This window comes from Bombyx mandarina, chromosome 11 (genome assembly GCF_030267445.1).
Source record: "Bombyx mandarina strain Sakado chromosome 11, ASM3026744v2".
NCBI lineage: Eukaryota > Metazoa > Arthropoda > Insecta > Lepidoptera > Bombycidae > Bombyx > Bombyx mandarina.
In genome coordinates, this window is record NC_143218.1 from 846,893 (window position 1) to 868,073 (window position 21,181).

The following is a 21,181-nucleotide window of genomic DNA, read 5'->3' on the forward strand; positions in this document are numbered from 1 at the left end:
TTGAAACCCACTGGAATTCAGTATTTTCCCGATACCATCCCAAAAGTTGTCAACGCTTAGAGCACAATTTGAATGACTGCTACCACCAGATTCCAATAAATCACTTATGTAGGTACCTCATTGTCTATTTTTAATTGTCTCTGTATTCGTTATCAATTTGTTGATTATTTTTGTTCATCAGCAACATTAGGGAATTGATTTATAATATTTGATATTGAACTAAAGTCTGTATACACAACGTGTTAAGGAGATAATAACTGTCAGTAAATATAAACTTACTTTAAAATGCAACGACATTGTTTTGGATGTAAGAATAAATAAACATTAGCACTGTGCATATTGTGATACGACTTGTACGTGGTAAAAAAAATATATATATATATATTACATTCTATTTACTAAACTTACCGAAGACTACCCCGAGAATCCTCTAATTATTATTTTTTATGTTTACTAGTAGCGGCATTATTTTTATGTTTACTAGTAGTGGTATAGCGGACAGACGGGTTACTAATTTGCAGCTACAGGCATTACAACTACTTCTGGCTACTTCTGGATCATCTTTAGCTTCAGAGATCCACGATAAAAGTAAAGGATCTTGTTCCCATTCCGCTCTACACGCCCTTTCATATTTTCGCTTCATCACCACCACCAATAATATAATAAGTATCGCCCAAGAAATGTCACTAACAAGATTATATTATCACCTTAAAATCTAAATCGTGCGCACATAACTTAAGTTGCAAGCCAGATTTTGTTTCTTTTTATTTGTGTTTTTTATGTATCTTTAGCTTGTGATGTGTATTGTGAGCCTAATAAAATAAATAAAATAAAAATCGAATCTATCTATAAGTATGTCTCTATGATTGATTAAATTGAAATATAAACCGTAAACTCGTGTTTATGAATACTCGTTTCAAGATTATCAACTTTATAAGCAAAGTTTTAAAGTTGTTAATTGAATGTGATACGAACATAACACGAGAAGTATGGGGAAATCCCTTATATGCTCACGAAGTATCTTCAGGGTTGTCTTTTTTTACATTTTATTGTGTTGCCATAAGGTAATTTATTTTCTTTATCCCACTACTGCCAAAAAACTACCAGAAGCTAAAATAAGAGTCCCATACTGCCAAAATGGCAGGATCAGTGTGACCAGATTTTATTTGACGAATCTACTGCTTGTGGAGGTTAAAATCTACTGAATTCTACCAAAAGAGAACGAGAAATACTCAAAATCTATTATACTTTTTTGCTGTCGTGTTACAATGTAAAAACATGAATGTTTCCTTGATTAAACAATAAAATAATAAAAAGAAACCACAATTAATCAAAGAGACCAATGTTCTTTTTTTTAAATTAAATTCTAAATAAAACATATAATAAAAAAAGGGTGCGTGTACTTAAGTACGCGCGTAACAAGTTATACTTTATTTTTATTAAATTTATTTCTTTTTTTATTTAAATTTTAATCAATTTGAAAAAAATCGCATAATCCTCAAACACGCATATTGGACATCCCTTTTCTTGACATCGTATAAATTCGGTAATTCTCGGTACGGTTCGGAAAGTTCACCTGCGGCTACCTATATTCAGACTCGCCAAGTTACGTCGGTCGTATTGTAATGAGCGAATTAGTGGGCAACTTCATTCTGTTAATTTTGAGTCACGGTGCGCGCGCATCGTAAAATTTCACTCTCATAATGCTCAATTTTTCATTACGCGCCTAAAGAAGTATAACTTCAATAACACGTGTGGCACTCGGAGACTGCCGCGGTAAAGCTATTGCATAGCATTTTTTATCAACTTATGCAATTATAAATAGACAATAATAATTTGATATTAAAACAACAATAAAATAAGACCACGCTATATTTATAAACATTAACAAAAGCAAAACATTAACTGTCCCCTTCACACTCATAACCTAGACCGCGCGAGTGAGAGATGGGCAGACTTCATTATGTGCATGCGGCAGTGAGTCACGCCGCGCGCTTATTCACAAACACTACACAAGTGCAACGTGTGAATGTGTTGAACGGGAGCTACATAGTAGGCGTAGTGGGGGTGTCAGGTTATTTTCGTTACGGAATTTCTTGATTCAGTCGCCGCGCTCAAACCCCGCGATAAAAGCTACGCAATAGCTTAATAAAATGAAACTTAAACTTAAAATTCTTCTTTTTATGTTGGGTAACATTTTCATAAAGTTGTTTTGAGTTCATTAATTTGATAATACTTCTGTCAGGATCAAATGTGCGACATCAACTGTCGTAGCCCCTCTTTTTCATGCATGATTGCAGCAAGCAACATTCTTATTATTAAATCTATTTCGATCTTGATTTTTAATTCTATTAATATCAGAAATTATTCTTTCTACTTTGGCGTTTGACAAAGGTAGTATCGTCATTAGCTTCACAAATCGGGACAAATTGCCATACCTTGGCTTGCTATTAGCATCACAGATTTGGCTGCCTGCACTCCAAAATTTATCCACCATAAAAGTTTCGACGTCGAACTAGAAGTTGATAATAAATTAGACACGGAAACATCTACCTGTGATTCCCTATATTCTTTGTCAACAATTTCTATCATTGCTGTGGGCAGACGTTATTTGCCTCACGAGCAATCACAATTTCTCCCGGCTTGTGATGAGCCTGGTACTGGCGACTGGCGACTTTCCCGCGCGGTCTCTTGCCTTTCGCATCCAGTCCCTACCAGGCAATTTGACCAGGTCATTGGTCCACCTTGACGGCTGTTTGCCCACGTTACGACGTCCAGTACGAGGTCTCCACTCCAGTACTTTTGCGCCCCACCGATCGTGGAACGTGTGGTTCATCGCGTGGGCGACTTTCAAATATCTGGACAGTTCAAGAAAGCGTTCGCAAAGTAACCACCGCTCTGCCTAATCCGACCGCGAAGAAACCACGGGTTCAAATTTGGAGGGCGGATCAGGAGTCGTACATTACAAAATACTTATCCCTCTCATAATGTGGGTGGAGGCATTTATGTTAGCGATGCCGATGGTAAACGCTTAAGACCAGCCGGCCGTCAGTGTGACCGAATGTCTTAAGCTTAACTAGTATTTTTAGAAGAAAATTAACCTTAAAGCTTTGGGTAGTCAATAGTACAATACTTTTTTCCCTACCTAATCCTTGGTAGCTGAATCTCCTCAGTGAGTCGATTATGATTCGGTGGTAGATTCAGCGTAACTCTGCTCTCGCTAGGGTCAGTATTAGCAAGTCTTCACGGGTTGAGCCCCGTGAACTCACGCGTCCGTGCGTAACTGAAAAATCCTTTAAGGCTACCAGCGAATAGGCGGGGATATAAATAGAAGATGACAGCATTTGAGATGTTCGCATCGTTTAACCTCCACGACCTACGGAAAACTGCATCGGAAGTCTAATTTATCATAAAAAATAATATCAATTATTTAATGTTAAAAAAATATGCATCAAAATCGAACAGCGCGTTAATTCGTCTACATCTTCAAGGTGATTGAATATTAATGACTGCGCTGAAAAAGAACACAGATGGCTGACTAATTAGCGTCAAATACATAATAATTATATTTGTATAAACGCGAACTGAACAACATTTAACTAATAAGTATTACCGCAGGCCCCAAGTATTTTACTGTTTGCTAATTTATGTTGGTATTTTATTAATGACATGATGTAATAAAAATAAATTTCGAAAATAATGTTATTAGCTGTAACTGCTACACTTTTGTGATGATATAACATCTCAAGTCTCGAGGGGGGCTGTAGTATTTACATTATTGAAGTCAAGCCTTGGTAACTTAACAACAAGTGGAATGTGAGCTCGTTCACTGGTCTAAGCAATAAAATGCAATAAAGGAGAGCGGATTAGTTTTGCACACGGTCGGTCAAGCAGCCAACGAAGAGGGTGGGATGCAAGTATGTTCTTCTTCTTCTGAGTCGGTCTCTTCATTGCTTAAGGTCGTGTCTAGTAAATATTGACCACTCGATGCACTATACTTCCTCACGTCCCCTGTCCTCGGCGTCCTTTACAGCCGCGGTTATTGGCAAGCCGGTAAGCGTTTTTACCAGATCAGTGTGCTTAGTGCGAGTTTTGTACCATTCTTGACAGCATAAAAGTTAACTCAAATTTGTATGCAGTTGGAACAGCGCCCTTAGCGCAAACGTAGGCTAACGTTCCAACTCCATACAAATATGAGTTACCTTTTACGCTATCGAGAACGAGAATAAGCGTCCTCGTGATCTCCCGTCAACCTGACCAACTACCATCAGCTTCTAACTTAATTATTTAAAGGCTAACAACAAGTATTCAAAGAAAAAATAATCGGCTATGAAAAGAACGTGATTTTTACGACAATATGTTTTAATTACAAAAACAAAATCTTGAAATAACTAACAACAGTCTTGATCTATCTTCTTTATTTTAGCTACACGGTCCAATGCGTATGTATCAAGCAGGGGCGGGTGCTGGAGTTTCTGCAATGGTAGTTTCGGCGGCTGTTGATGGCGTGGTGGCTGCCGGCATCGGAGTCTCTGGAGTCGCAGCTGTTGTTCCGCCGTCAGCTGGGGCGATCGCTTCGTTAGCTGGTTGAGCACCGCCGTCTGCAGAGCCGGCTGCCTCATTAGCTGGTTTAGCTGCACCATCAACCGGCGTTAGTGGTCCCGCTGCACTGTCTGTGCTGTTGCTGGCATCAGTAGTATTAGCTGACGTGTTGATCTGAGTGATAACGGTGGTGACATTCGAAGGCTGGAGAGCTGTGTTCGCATCTCCGTTGTTCTGAGACGTTTGACCATTAATTATTGGTCTAACAAAAACCAGTGTTTGCTTTTCACCATCGGTCTTTTCTGAAATCGTGATGTTGATCTCTGTAATTTTAAAAGAAACCTAGATTAGATCGGGAATTGTGAATGTTCATCTAATTAAGGGTTTTTGGGGGTATGAAGTTTGTTATTGATGATATTTTCTTGTATATAAATAGAGAGAAAATAGATTTTGTGGACGAAGTTTCGCACTAACATCTTGTTACTTCAAGAACTCGGCATCAGCATCGATCAGTTCCAGTTTTCTACGGTACAATAAGAGCTTTATTTAGATACGATTCACAACGAGATAAAAAGTCCATAGAAAGCTTCGTCCTTCAGGGAAGCTTTGACGGCACAAACAACGCGAAAGGTCTCCCACCTGGTGAGCCGACCAAATAAAGACTACAGTGGGAGGTTCTTAAAGTTAGTTCAGCAGAATGGCATCGGAGGGAGGAAGAGTTGGTGGGCCATCGTGAGACCAATGAAATTTTACTCCCGCAATACTAAATTACCATCATGACCACTTCGTGAAGAGTGAAACGAAGAATTTCTGGCTTAAAACTATCAGTTATTGGCGAAGATGCTACCTAATAATGTCATTTTTCTGGATATATCTTGACAATCGGCAGAAAGCAAACAAAGTATGATCGATTGTCCGGATCAGTGGAGGGATTCGTATTACTGGTTGTAAAAGTTCAAATTGTGAAGTTAATGTTTTCTTGATTTACACCACTAGCTGTCTTTGGGTCTCATCTATCCATGGTGATGTGATTATCTTTGAGTTCCATATCGTAAGTCCCGACTTATTTTGAGCTTTCGTCTTCACTTCGACTGAGGTTGAATGTAGACTGATACCAATGACTGGCAGTTGAATATGACCATTTTTTTACATATTACATACACATAACATACATACATAACAGACATTACGGTTTCATTTCACGCTTGTTGTAGTCATTATAACATAATTTGCATGTAGACAGAGGTATCGGATAGTAAGAATGATATGGTCTTTCTTAAATTCGTGTCCAATTGGGTCGAGGAAGTTACCGATACAAAACGTCTTTAGTCGCCTTAAGTGGCCGAATAATGCCGGCTATATTTTTGTGAGGAAATCCACTAGCTACCACTACTAGTGGTCACTGACTGATTCGGTGATGCAGTTAGCGCCCCTGACTGTTGCGTCCAGGGTCGTGGCTTTGATTCTCACGTCGGACAAATTAATGAATTGAGAAAATTGTTTGCTCTTTGTATGGGCATTTATTTCAATCTGATACCCATAACACCTTAAATTGGGGCGAGAAGACCATGCGTGATTTGTTCCCAAGAATTATTATTATCACTGTTAGTGCTAGCGCGTATTTTGAGAAGCGGGCAGATGCTGTTGTCAAACCAATTATTGCTTTAAGCCCACAATGCGTTCTGGTTTGAAGGCAGGTTCAAACGGGAAATACGACTGAATCTCTGTCTCAAGGAGTCTAAAAGAGCAACTTTACAGCATTATTGGGAATATCTATGAAATGCGGTAACAATTTAACAGGATTAAGACTATGACCATGACCAAGCCCGTTCAGTCATCTAAGAAAAATAGATAAACAGGAACTTACCTATAGTTCCACATTGCGCACACGTACACAGCGCAATCTGCGAAATGTAGTTATTAACTTTTACAATAATTCGACTTACATACGAGTCAAGAAGAACAACATTCTTCCCTTACCTATTTCCTGGTAGTCTAAGGGACTATTCCAGCTAGGCGGTTCAAGATTTCAAAGCATAAATAAGCTGAATGCGATATTTTAGTACGCAAATAAAAAAAAGAACTCACCAAAAACAAAACGATGTTTTCATGATACATTTTGCGAATTTCCGTAATCCAATGACGGATTGCTTATAAATTTTACCAAATTTATACTTTGACATTTTAATTTAAGATAAATATGTGAACAATTGTTATGGACTTTTCGTTTGTTTTAACAAGTGCTAATCGCATTCGTGGCAGACGGGGACCTTTATTTCAGAGTAAGAGGGGCCGGATTCAAGGGAAGCGGGGGGTTTCGAAAATAATGCGAAAGGAAAGACCCGCGAAGGAATATAATAGATCTGATATTATAATATAAATAATAATAATAATAATAATAATAATAATAGCCTTTTCATTCCTAAACATAGGGTTACAAGAGGTCCCTAAGTTCGGTGTGCCTTTTGGCATAGGCCTCCTCCAATTCCTTCCAATGGGTCCTATCCCTTGCTACTCTCAGCCAGAATGGTCCCGCTGTCTGCTTCAAGTCATCTTCCCATCTCCTGATTTGACGACCCCTACTTCGTTTGCCGTCTCTTGGTTGCCAGAGGGTGACTTGCTTGCTCCATTTGTTAGTGGGGTGGCGTAGCATATGCCCAGCCCATCTCCATTTTTGGACGTCTATCCGGGTGAGAATGTCTGTGAGTTTCGTTCTTGTTCTTATGTCTACGTTCCTGACTCTATCTTTGATTTTTAACCCTAGCATGCTTCTTTCCATGGCACGTTGGCATTTTATTAGCTTCTCCCTGTGGTTAAGTGTCAATGACCAAGTTTCGCAGCCATAAGTAAGAACTGGTAGAATACAGGTCTCGAATGTTTTCTTTTTGATGTGATTGCCTAGATCCTTACTTTTCACTATTTCCTTCAGTGACCAGTATTTTCTCCAACCTTGGGCTATTCGCCTGGTTATTTCCTTGGTCATTACATCTGAAGGGGATATAATCTGGCCTAAGTAATTATATTCTTTGACATATTCGATCTTGATGCCATCTACCATAATGTCTATTTCCCTTGAGTTTGTCATCAATTTTGTTTTACTGGCATTGATTTCCAGACCAGCTTCCTTACTTATATTGGCTAGGCTCTGCATCATTAGTTCTATTGCCGCAGGATTCTCTTCAAGAAGCACCAAATCATCGGCAAATCTTAGGTGGTTTAGGCGAGCTCCATTTATATTTAGACCTAAGTGGTCCCAGTTTAGCTGTCTAAAGATGTGCTCGAGTACGGCGTTAAATAGTGTAGGGGGGAGAGGATCGCCTTGGCGTACACCCTTTTTGATAGGAAATGACTCTCCTGTTGATTCAAGTTTGATACTGGCCTTGCTAGATTTATATATACTCTTGAGTATTTCTATATAGTTGCTCTGGACTCCTTGTTATTCAAGACTCCGCCATATGTATTGGTGCCTGAGGCTATCGAATGCCTTTGAGTAATCTATGAACGCCAAGTATATTTGTTTATTGTATTCATTATACTTCTGTATCAACTGTTTTATTGTGTGAATATGATCTATTGTGCTGAAGCCTTTTCTGAATCCTGCCTGCTCTGCGGGTTGGCTTTCATTTAGCGTTAATGATATTCTTTCCAGGATCACTTTAGCAAATACTTTATATATGTTTGATATTAGAGAAATTGGCCTATAGTTCCCAATCTCGTCTCTAGTGCCTTTTTTATGTAGTAAAATTATGTGACACTCGGTCCATTCTTCTGGGATTTGCCTTGTTTGTAGGATTTCATTGAAGAGTTTTGCCAGCACAGGACTGATTTCCTCTAAAGTTCCCTTAAGCATTTCGTTAGCTATCTTGTCCGGCCCTGGAGCTTTCTCGAGTTTTTGGGATTTTATTGCCTTGGTTACCTCTGGGGCAAGGATCTCTGGCACTTCGTCTACTTTGTTTTCATTTGGTTCGTAAACTTCCGGAGTTGTGTCCAACCCTGAACCTAATTTATCAGAATACAATAGGCGGTAATAGTCCGTGGCTAGTTTCAGTATTGAGAGTCGGTTAATTAAGTTAGATTCGCGTTGGTTCAGTTTCAATATCCATTCTTTCCCATGTTCGCTTAGTTGCTTCAGAGCCTTTTTTGTTCCTCCTGTTCTTTTTATATTTTCTTCTAAAACACTATTTCTTTTCTCTCTGCGGTCTTTTCTTATATTCTCCTTAATTTTCTTGCTAAGGTTTGCAATTTTTTGGCGTCTTTCTTTATCCCCTTTATTTGATATTAGTGTTCTTCTTTTATCCAATAGTTCTAGTGTCTCCTTGCTTAAATAGCTTTCTTTGCTCCTGGGTTTGCTGACTAGCATCTCTTTCAATTTGTTTTGTAATCTTCTGTATTTAATCCCAGTTTCTGCGTCGGAAGCAATAATTTCTTTGAGTGATTCTGTTGTGGGAGAATTAATGGAATGACTGTGTTCTGACATTTGATACAGCTTATTATTATTTGCTAGGTTTTTCCTGGATCTTTTGGATTGGTTTAAGCTTAGGCAGCTTCTCACCATACGGTGGTCTGTGTTAAAGTTAAGGTTTTTAACTATGTTGGTATCTGTGAACGCGCTTGCTTTGTTAGTTATAATAAAATCTATTTCAGTTTTGAATTTTGCACCTGGGGAGGACCACGTCCATTTGCTTTTAGTCCTTTTGTGAAAACGTGAGTTCATTAAAATAAGGTTATTTTCCATCATGAACTCTACTAGTTTCTGTCCATTTTGGCTTCTTTTGCCATGCCCAAACTTCCCGATTGTGGATTCTTCTCCATTTTGTCTTTCTCCAACCTGTGCGTTAAAGTCGCCCATGATTATTATATTGTTATTGTAGTGCGGTTTTATTGCTTCTGCGATACTCTCATAAAAATATTCTATGTCTGATATCCCTGCTTGTTCTGTTGGGGCATATATTTGGAAGATGGCCCAATTTTTTTTGTATTCCGGAAATTTTAAATGAGCTATCGCAATTCTGTCAGATACTCCTTCAAAACCCATAATGTTTTTCTTCAGCCTAGACTTAATAAGGAAGCCTACTCCTTTTTGTCCGGTGTGTTCTCCTTTGTGAAACATGATATAGTCGTTCCTCTCTTCTATTCCTTCTCCTGGCCTTCTCATCTCACTGATGCCTATTATGTCCCATTTTATGTTGGATATGGCTATTTCTAATTCTTTTAGGCTCTCTTCCGTTCTTAGTGTCCGAGTATTCAGTGTGTAGACATGTATATTTTTATGTTCGGTGTTCTTTTTATCTTGTTTTGTCTGTATTGTTTTCTTTTTGTGCATATTTTTTCTGGATAGGTTTGCATTAGGTTGTTTCGAGTTGCAATATTTTGATTTAGATGGAGGGTGTTTGTCTTCTTCCCCCACGGTGACAAGCCGGCTTGGGGTGCTTGTTATAAATGTTGTGTTTGGTAATGTGGTTGTTGGGATTGTTTGGATCCGGGTGCCGCATATTAGTTTTGTGAGGGATTTGATAATGAAGCGGATCTCCCGCGCTCTATATAGCTCAGTATATTTGGGCGCATTGTTTCCTTTGTCGCGGTTTTAGAAGAGGCGTTGTTCAGGGTGGTCGATGTACTTTGAGTATTACTTGCATTGACTTTCTTTTGTGATGGTGTTTTCGGTGATCTTGAAGTCTCTCGTTTCCTCTTTTCTCTGTTGCTTTCATGTGTTTTCTTTATTATCAGTTTGTCGTATTTGATGAACGCTATATTCCCTTTGTTCTTTTCCTCTTCAACTTGCCGCTGTAGTTGTTTACGTTTTTCTATTATTTCTTTAGGGTAGTCCTCTTTGATATTTATACCTTCTTGTAGGTTACGTCTATTTCGCAGAATCATGTGTTTTTTCCATGTAGTTGTGAGTGAGACTACAACAGGGCGATTTTTATCGAGCTCTTTTTTACCGATCCTGTAAGTATTATTAATTTCGAAGGTTTCAAAATGTACTCCCATTTCCAGTATAATGTCTTTTATATAGTCTACTAGCTCCGTTTCTGTTGTTGCTTTTCCTTCCTCGATGCCAAAAAAGACAAGGTTATTTTTGCGCTTCTCCTTATCAGCGAATTTCAATTTTAACTCTAGCTCACTTATTTTATTTTTCAGTTGGGTGTTTTCTTCGGTGATCGCTTTAAACTTTTCGTCTAGTGCTGCCATGACATTTTGTGTTACTGTAGTTGTTATAAGTTTAGTTTGTTGGTCTAACTTTTCATCTAATTTTGCCAATAGAATTTCCATACTTTTCTCCATGTTTGGTATTTTTTATATTGCTATGGCAGCACTTGTTTCGCTGTGACAACACTGGTTTTGTAATGGCAGCACTTTTTTTGCTGTGGCAGCACTTGTTTCGATGTTTGTTATGTTGGTACTGTAGTTTCCACTCTGTAGTCTATGTACAATTTGCATCAGATGACACTTCACAGTATTTTTGTAGGGTAGAATTATTACAATATGTGGTTGATTTGTTCTCACAATTTAACACTTTTCTGTAATTTTTTGCTAATCGTGTATTTTGTTCTTTGTTGTAAACAATAGTTCGTATGACACTCTTTGTTGGCACTTTTTTACACTGTTTATTTTTAATTTTCCACGGAGCTCTGTGACGTGCGTATTGACTGATCGACAACCGGAACCGGAATCCTATTATAATATAATAGAGAAAAAAAAAAGAAGAAAAAAAACCTTTAACAAAGAATTAGTCTAGCTATTCAAAGGGGGAACGCTGCCAGTATCTTCGGAACCTTGCCTAAAGAGACTCCTTTTAATAATATATTTTAGTTATAAAATTATTATTTTTATTATTTCATATTATTAATATTATTTCAAAAATTATATGAAATTAGGTTGCTCAAACATCTCTAAGTAGAAGCTATGGCTTATAGTAGAGAATTTTTAATATTTGTATAAATAAGACGAAATGTATCGGCTAAATGGTGCGGTGAACTTCGATGGGTGGCCGGGAAGAGTTGGATGCGGAGAAACGAAGAACGGGCGGTGTGTGTCGATTGGAAGAGGCCAGTAAAGGACGACTGGGGGCTGATAATAATGATGAAATAAGACGAATGCTTATGCAGATTTTAGCAAGTCTGCAAGGCTGAGTCCCGTAAGCTCGCCTCCTCGTGCGGTGAAGCTGCCATAACTCTTTGAGGTTACTAGTAATAGGTAAGACAAAAAAAGAAATTAATAAATTAATAATAATAAATAAATTAAAGAAAATTACTGACATTTAAACGCCAAAGACGAAGCTTCTCTATGGCGTTTGTGATTGACTGACAGAAATTGTCACGTAACGAAAAAGCGTTACGCCCGACCCCTTACTTAACCATAAACAAATGTTACGACTTTATAAGGACTTATCTCTCACACTTAGTGTTATCTCGTATTTCAAAATCTCCAATTGTATTTGTGGTTTCTCTCAATACATGTTAATTTCCGTAGAATAATAATAATAAATAATATATAGATAATAGGGAACAAATCACGCACGGTCACCCGAATTAGATTTTTTGTATTATGGATACCAGAGACTGACTTGCATACTTTTAAACAGTTAAATATATAAATGTAGGATTGAGAACGGAACGTATGAAAAGAGTATGGAACGGAGCGTTAAGATGTGAGAGAGCGAAAACGGAAAGAAAGGGAAAAGTGAATGACAGACAGAAGGACAGAGAGAAAAAAATCGGTTATCTGTTAAGTCGGTTTACTGACGACAGTGAACGTGACAACTATAAGAAAATACTGATGGAATGGTTTCATTTTTCAATTATCGCAATTATTTATAGCAAACAATTGACACCACATTCACTTTTCACTGAACTTCATACTTGACGAAAACATGTAAATATATTATACATGTAAATATATTGTATAGCAGCTGTCCACGCGAATGCATCGCTCACTCAAGTAGGAGAGAGACAGATGTCGAACGCTGCCGAACGCGGATGCCGATTGTGCCTCTTTGTCGCTCGTTACGCGCTCTCGCTTGCACTTCAAGCCTTAAATGGAACGCCTCAATGAGTCATGTTTTTTCGTGCGTGCAGCTGGCTCCATCGAATTATAAGACGTTGTCACATCAAAAGGGAGAATGCGAAGACGGTTAAAAAATAAGCAAGGCGTAATAAAAGTGTTAATTAATTTTTAATTATTATTATAACAGAAGGTTTCGGTACAGTAGAAGTTTTATTTTATGCGCTGCGATCCTTATTCTACATAAATAATAATCCAAACGAAGAACAAACAAGCCTGTTCATCCCACGAATATTTGCCCGATGTGGGAATCGAACCCACGACCCTCGGCGCAACAATCAGGGGCTATAAGTACTGCACTACCGACCTACTTCAAAATACAAAAAAAAAAAACACCACACAACAAAGGCATTGTTTGGAAAATACCGAATAATATGACCCCCATCCGATTTGGACCTAAATAGGACCCTATCTTGTTCTAGTTTGCATTGGAAAAACAAATAGAGAATTTTAACACACGGCAAGTATTAGTCATGATTAATTTTCAGTTTTACGAAGTAAAAACGAGAAATGAAACGTGTCTCTTTCTTCTCTATTCGTCGACAGGTTTTTGTTTTCTTACGTATAACCGCTGCCAACGAACTCAATAGGGAAATAAAATGATTGTTGGTCCTCTGTGCAGTATTTTCGTTCCCAACCATTGAGTTGATTTACTAACATCTTAAATAGACATTTTCTACTAACAACAATTTATATGTATGAAATCTCTATGTGTATGTACGTGAAGCTAAAACTTTGTATCATTTTTAGGAAAATTACACTACGACAACGCTACTTCGACAAAGCGGCGCGACACGAAAACCCTCCTATCATGGCCACCGTTAATTACTTATCCGACACATGTCTTGTGGATCCGGGGGGGGATCCACTCTCGGTGCTTTTAAACCTCTGAAGCACCGGTCACCGTCCTAACTCATTATATATTTAATTTTTTTACATTCTCTTTGACGAAATTTGCAGCACGCATTCTGTCAATGTTATGTCAAACGCCATTAGGTAACATGAAAGATTTAATATGGTGGTTAATTATACTTAAATCTTCAAATTTTTCAAATTGGGGATTCATTTTTATGTACGAGTATATAAATAGATTTTTATTATCGAACATAATAATATAAGGAGCGACATGAACGCTTCGACGAACATAATGACTATATTAAGTGTATAATCTATGATAATGACGTTAGCATCGAATCGATAGCGCTGATTGTCTTTTGGGCCATAAAAAAAACGATCTATGAAATTTATCTACCTATAAAATCTAAATTATATATTTAAAATTTATATATCTAATTTATATCTAATATACCTAGTCAGGTCATAAGTATTGTCACACAGTAAAAACTTTTCTTTTAGAATGCTGGCCACAAAAAAGTTTATTGAATTCGAATTTCGAATTTTGTTCATGAAAATAAAAATGTATACTTTTAGAATTTTACTCATTTTTAAATATCGAGTGGACGCTTAAAGAAGACCGTGTTGCAGTTATTGCGTTGCATCGTTGCGGTTACGCGCCAATTCAAATTTTTAACATACTGAAAAATTTTAATATAACCAAAAGATTCGTTTATCGTACCATGAAACGATACAATGAAGACTCTAGTGTAGATGACAGGTCAAGAAGTGGTCGCCCTCGGTCTGTTAGGACTCCAGCAGTGATAAAAGCTGTGAAGGCGCGAATTCAAAGAAATCCCAAACGTATACAGAAACTGTTGGCCCTTCAGATGGGGTTGAACAGAACCACGGTGAAAAGGGTGTTAAATGAAGACTTAGGGCTTCGGGTATATCGAAGAAAAACAGGACATCGTTTGAATGCTCGTCTAATGGACCTGAGACTGAAGAGATGCCGCGCTTTGTTGAAGCGGTATGCGGGAAAAAAATATCGGGAAATTCTTTTTTCGGATGAAAAAATTTTTACCGTAGAAGAGAGCTACAACAAACAAAATGATAAGGTGTACGCACACAGTAGTGAAGAAGCGAGCAACCGTATTCCGCGTGTCCAACGAGGTCATTTTCCATCCTCGCTCATGGTATGGTTGGGAGTTTCTTATTGGGGCTTAACAGAGGTACATTTTTGTGAGAAAGTTGTAAAAACGAATGCAGTTGTTTATCAAAATACAGTCCTGACGAACCTTGTGGAACCTGTTTCTCATACCATATTCAATAACAGGCACTGAGTATTCCAACAAGATTCGGCGCCAGCTCATAGAGCGAAGAGCACACAAGACTGGCTGGCTGGCGGCGCGTGAAATCGACTTCATCCGGCACGAAGACTGGCCCTCCTCTAGTCCAGATTTGAATCCGTTAGATTACAAGATATGGCAACACTTGGAGGAAAAGGCGTGCTCAAAGCCTCATCCCAATTTGGAGTCACTCAAGACATCCTTGATTAAGGCAGCCGCCGATATTGACATGGACCTCGTTCGTGCTGCAATAGACGACTGGCCGCGCAGATTGAAGGCCTGTATTCAAAATCACGGAGGTCATTTTGAATAAACTTTAGTGTCATAAGAATCTATGTTTTGTTAAGTTCATTTTGGTATATGAATGGTTACATAATGAATAAACTTGTTTCAATTACTTTACATTAAACATGTGGCAGAATTTATGACTTGACTAGGTATAAAATTCTCGTGTCATGGGGTGCGTGATTGAACTCCTCCGAAACGGCTTGACCGATTTTCGTGAATCTTAGCGTGCATATTAGCCAAGGTTGAGAATCGAACAATATCTATTTTTCATCCCATCATTTAAATGCTAAGGGTGGTCCACCCCAAAAAAAATTATTTTATTTTTTGGGCAAATTTTGAAGTGAAAGCTTCTTTAGAATCGTTGTGATTTCAAACCGGATGCAACGGAAAAAACGACAGGTAAGAGACACAAATACAAAAATGTATAGGATGAAGCCAGCAAAGAATGAGACAGAAATATATATACTATTTAATACAGCGCCATCTGTGAGATTTTTTAATACTAACGTGTGTATGAAAGCTCTTGTAGTGAATTTAATTTAGGATTATACGTGAAATTAAAATATCAATTCACAGAGGGCGCTACCTTACAATTATTTACTAATGACAAAATTTTACATATACTTAAGACGTTTAGGATAATTGTATTTTAATTTTGGAAGGTTTCACTTCTACCACGTGTGAATTGCACACATGTATTTTTTTTTGTTTCTAGATATTTATGATACAGCATACAAAAATACATACAACCCTAAATTTTCACCCTTCTTCGATCAACCCTTATTTTTTATTTGCTAATTAAAAATTTATTTTTTTGCAAGAATTTTGTTTTTATTTTGTCATGACTTAGAATAAAAAACTTCATATTACTCTGATATTTTCACCCCTCTACGATCAATCCCTATTTTTTATTTTTTATTTAACTTTAATTTTTTTGGAAAGATTTTCATTTTTATTTTTATTTTGTCATGAATTAAAATAAAAAATCTGATGTTACTCTCAATTTTTCATCCCTCTATGATCAACCCCAATTTTTTAATTTGTTTTTTATAAACTTTAATTTTTTTTGGCAAGTTTTTATTATTATTTTATCATGACTTAAAATAAAAAAAATCATATTATTCTCAATTTTCACTCTTATACGATCAACCCCTATTTTTCCATCCCAATTTTTATTCTATGCACAGATCCGCAATAAGGTTGCAAGATGGCAATTAAATGTTATAATTGTAGTACGATAAATTCTTATTCAGAGTTTATAATTTCAAGTTCCTTTAATTATGGTTTTTTTTAAAAATTCAATTTGATCTCCCGCCCTCGCCCATAGATTATACACTTACGGCCGTTTTCAATAACCTATCTATCCCTAGTTTCGGTTACTAAAGATAGACAAATCTATATTTTTGTCCTTACTTACGTTCCAATAACCTATCGACGGGCAGCAGTTCCTATCGGATTTATCTATCCATCGTCGGGAGGACGGATAGCCTGCTAAAGATAGAACGCTCATACAAATCGTGCTTACTTCCGTTTCAATATGAGTTTTAAGTAACTCTCCGGTAGGCGGCGCTATCTCTAGTATGGGCATTCGCTTATCTGTCAAAATCGGCCGATTACATGTTTATCTTTCGAAAGTAAATCGCTATAATTTAATAATTGTTTCTCTTCCTATTGGCATATTGTAGCAGTGATGATAGTGATATGGAATTATTTCAAATGATAATGGATTGTGACGCAGATAGTGATAGTGAGGCCGATATCATATGGTTAGGAAAATAAAGATCGTCTGAATTACATGGCGAAGATCAATAATTACGAATTTGACTATAGATTTCTGAGCAAAGGTGTTGTGAATGAATTGATTAATTTAATGAGACCATATTTGAGTGTAACGTCAAAAAGGTAAGATAAATTTTAACCATAAAAATACTCGTTATTAAAACTTATATTTAATTTTGTTTATAGCAATAGCAAAATTATACCTAATTTTTGTTGTGTTACAAAATCACACTCAACAGGAATTCTATAATACTGCTGGATTCCCATGGTGCCCTAAATGACATTCATATACTAATACAATAACCTGGTAGGCTATTTACCTTCATTCTTATTACACACTGATACCTCTACATTTTATATTTGTGTTACAGATTCAAATATAGGAGAGGAATTTAGAAATAGAAAAAGAGTATTTTGAATGTGTAATTTGTGTGCAATGCATCATTGATGTTTCAAAATGTTGTTGCTTGATGGCCTGGGTCTACTCATGATACAACTATAATTAACCATTCCGATTGAAAAGGTATTTCTTATTTATATTACCTTATTTATATTATTATTATTATATTTTTATTTATTTATATTATATATTTAGGTGTTTATATAAATTTAATATGACACTATTATAATAAATTATCTACATATCAAAAGGAAAATTGATAACAAGGTGGACTTGGAAATTGCTATTTGCTTGCCGATAGAGGCTATCCCCACAACCCTATCTTTTAACGTGATTAATTAACCCACATACTCAATCGGAACGATTTAAAATGAATCACATATTAAAACAAGAAATACTATAGAGAGGTAATCTTTTTTTTTAGTTAAGAGCATGTTATACTGTATTGTAAAATAATTTAAGCGAATAATGTATAATTTTCAGATGCATTGGTGTTTGTAAAAGAAGACTCCCTGTACATCATTGAAAAGTAGATTAAAACTAGAAAATATGCAAGCTGTTATTATAGCTGCCATGCTGCATAATATCGTCAGAAGTATGAATTTAGAAGAATTAGAATCAGAAATTTCAGTCGCAGATACATTACAGGAAAATAATATAATTGTTCGTAACAAATTTTCAAAACTTACATCTGAAATACAACTATGTACTTATAAATAATTGCTTCCAAAGATAATTTATAAAATAAACTCCAAAGATAATTTGACTATTTTTTATTTTCCAAAATGATAATTACATGGTAGTTAGTACATGCAAGATATTTAATTTAGAATTTGTACATATACTTAAAAAACTATCTAACATAAAATTATTATTGCCTACTTAATTTATGAAATTTAATATTCCTTTTAAGTAACTTTTAATTTTTTAAATTATCTAAATCTAACTTAACTTTTGCTACAACAATCTCCTTTTCTTTATTTTCCAAGTCAAGTCTCTTTTTTGCTATTAGATATTCTGCTAATGCATTGTCCCTATGCTAGCCTTGCATTTCTTTTCTTCCATCTTGTTTCCGCTTGGCTGTAAAAGTGTTAAAAATATTATATGTGACCTACAACAATGTGCATGCTTTATCCAAAATTTCATCTGCAATCCTTACCACCTCCAGCCTGTAACAAAGAGCATAATTATTTCAAATACTACGGCAACCTGAAGAAAAAATCATGTTTATCAATGTGTTATTAGAGACAAACAATCAACTAATTATCCTAACCTTACTAAGGTTGTTTCTTATGTTGCCGTAGCGTTCTTTAAGTTTTCCCATTTTAGTCGAAGCTGCGATGGAGTTCGTGTGAAACGACGAATCGACGAATTAAAATCATTTACAAGGGTTTGCCAAGCCTGCTCCTTCAATTTATTGTTTGTGGCATTTGTTGCCTTATTATTGAAATGTTTTTTCGCCGCCACAAGTTCTGCTAGAATCATCGTCTCATCTTTTGTCATGGGTGCTGCCTTTCTTGACTGAAAAATATATATTTTCTAAACTTGAACTCAAAGTTTTCAAAGTAAAATTATTATTATCAATGTAGTTCATAGATACTTACAGAATTCATTTTATTTCACTGTAGCTCTTTAATTATAAACACACTTAGAATTATAAACGAAAGTTTTAAAGCGTTTTGGAGGTAAGTCATCATCTAATATAGTAGGTAAACAATAGAAAAACAAACAAAAGAAACTGATCACTGCTTATTGGCAAACGGACTGTCAAAACGTTTCGTTTCATAATTTCGACTAGGATAAAAATAGCAATACGTCCAATTTAAAAAAATCTACATATGTTTTTATTACTTTTTGTTATAAACAAATGTGTTTATGATATTCTACAATATGCTGGTTAAATTATAGTTATAATTTAGAATAAAATAAAATAAGTCTTGATCCTGATGTTGTTTCGTATTTGTAGTAGAACGAAACGTATCAAGAGGCTCGGATAAATCGGAGGGAAGAAGCTATCTACTGTTGGTTAAAGAGAGATAGCACTTATCCGTGATTGTGAAACGCAAACTAAGGATAGATACGCTCTTGCTGATATTCGGAGATAGCTATCTATCCGAAAACTCAGATACGTTATTGAAAACGGCCGTTAATATATTTGAGACCCTCGCCGGTCGACTACTGATCAACTATCAATTGATCAGTTATCCCCGCCAGGTGTCACCACTCATCCAGCAAACATCACGTAGTAGGGATGAGGACGAAGCCAGTCTCCTGTTTTACTCACTATACATTTTTCAGCCATGTTTTTTTGGTTTTATTTGTGTATCAATCGTAGCTTGCCAGCCATGTTTCTTTGGTTTGTTTGTGTATCAATACTATGTTCAGTAGGTCTGAGAATCGGCTACTATCTATTTTTCATATCCCTAAGTGATAAGGGTTGTCCACCCTAAACATTAATTTTTTATTTTTATATTTTGGATAAAAAATTTTTTGTTATAATATGGTATTATGTGGTTGAATGAGGTTTTTTTTCTACACTAGAATTTCCCTAGAAATCTTATTTAAGGCAACACAACGTTTGCCAGGTCAGCTAGTACCTATATAATATACAAGCGGTCCGCTCCGGCTCCGCTCGGGTCTTTAACAAAAAAATGTTTTTTTTTTAAATAAAAAAAACAGTTATTGCGGCATAACTATAATAGTTAGACATATGCTGTCACGACACTTTTTGTAAATAATAATGTGTTCTACAAGGTCGTAGTACATTATTTTATTATATCATCAATAGTTTCCGCACGGCACGCGATGTAAAGAATATTTTAGGTAATATTTTTACACCTTGAAGTTTTAGTAAGGATCCCTAAATTTTTTCAAAAAAAGTTATAGTCTATGTCACTCGGGAATAGTGTAGCTTCCAAGCAGTGAAAGAATTTTTCAAATCGGTTCAGTAGTTTCGGAGCCTATCCAATACAAACAAACAAACAGATCTTTCCTCTTTATAATATTAGTATAGATACCAGCAGTTTGGAACGCCTTGTGGTGATCAGTAAAATCGAGGGAAAAAGGCCTAAGGGTAGAGGTCCCAAACGATGATCGGACCAAATAGCGGAGGAACTGAAAATACCTGTCAGTGACGCACTCCGCCAAACTACAGAACGGGGTCGATGGATTACTGGTGGTAGGACCTCTTGTGAGTCGGCGCGGGTGGGTACCACCACCCTGCCTATTTCTGCCGTGAAGCAGTAATGCGTTTCGGTTTGAAGGGTGGGGCAGCCGTTGTAACTATACGCGAGACCTAAGAACTTATATTTCAAGTTGGGTGGCGCATTTACGTTGTGGATGTCTATGGGCTCCAGTAACCACTTAACACCAGATGGGCTGCGAGCTCGTCCACCCAACTAAGCAAAAAAAAAAAAAAGACAGCTAGTTGGCGGAATCAAACGGAGTCACGATCCTCAGCAATGAGGGACCGATTGAAGGGAGAGATGTATAATCTAAAGAGAATGTATTTGTGTGGGTGTGGGTGGGTGTGTTCATACATATTTTCACCTAAATTATCTTACGTAGTTAGCTTTCTGAATCGTCTTATGACTTTTATATTTTAATATAAAATTGCATTTTGTTGGGAGCAAAGCCGCGGGTGAAGCTAGTAATTAATAAATGACATGCGTGCTACCAAAAAATCATTTAATTCTCATGAAACACAATGATACTTACAGTTCTTTTTGCGAATCCAGAGTGAGTCCAATCATAGTACCATTCATTGCCTACTAGTAGTTTCAAGTATATTAATTGCTATTCAAATATATATATATTTTAATAGACCTTTAAACGAGCTCACGGATCACCTGCTGTTAAGTGGTCACTGGAGCCCATTGACATCGACAATGTAAATGCTGCAAACTCTGACACGCATTCTCTGTCT

General features: G+C 36.5%; 1 protein-coding gene, 2 long non-coding RNA genes and 1 pseudogene across 4 annotated transcripts; 1 reads left to right on the top strand and 3 right to left on the bottom strand.

The window, feature by feature from the left end:
- Positions 1–4,401: 4,401 nt before the first annotated feature.
- LOC114249053 (uncharacterized) lies at positions 4,402–6,750 on the bottom strand. Its single transcript, XM_028182520.2, has 3 exons — positions 6,631–6,750; positions 6,410–6,446; positions 4,402–4,865 (listed from the first exon to the last, which is right to left on the bottom strand). Exons 1-3 carry the CDS (start codon positions 6,658–6,660, stop codon positions 4,450–4,452), a joined length of 483 nt encoding a protein of 160 aa, XP_028038321.2. The 5' UTR covers positions 6,661–6,750; the 3' UTR covers positions 4,402–4,449.
- A 191-nt stretch (positions 6,751–6,941) lies between these two features.
- Positions 6,942–11,216, bottom strand: LOC149501877 (uncharacterized; annotated as a pseudogene).
- A 5,546-nt stretch (positions 11,217–16,762) lies between these two features.
- LOC149501878 (uncharacterized) lies at positions 16,763–18,017 on the top strand. Of its 2 annotated transcripts, XR_016323827.1 has the most exons (3): positions 16,763–16,979; positions 17,228–17,379; positions 17,740–18,017. It is a non-coding gene; the product is annotated as an uncharacterized LOC149501878 (long non-coding RNA). The 2 variants fall into 2 exon arrangements; XR_016323826.1 differs by lacking the exon at positions 16,763–16,979 and having other exon boundaries at positions 16,992–17,379.
- Positions 18,015–19,410, bottom strand: LOC149501879 (uncharacterized). The gene is made up of 3 exons (XR_016323825.1): positions 18,861–19,410; positions 18,530–18,777; positions 18,015–18,425 (listed from the first exon to the last, which is right to left on the bottom strand). It is a non-coding gene; the product is annotated as an uncharacterized LOC149501879 (long non-coding RNA).
- Between the last annotated feature and the right edge of the window lie 1,771 nt (positions 19,411–21,181).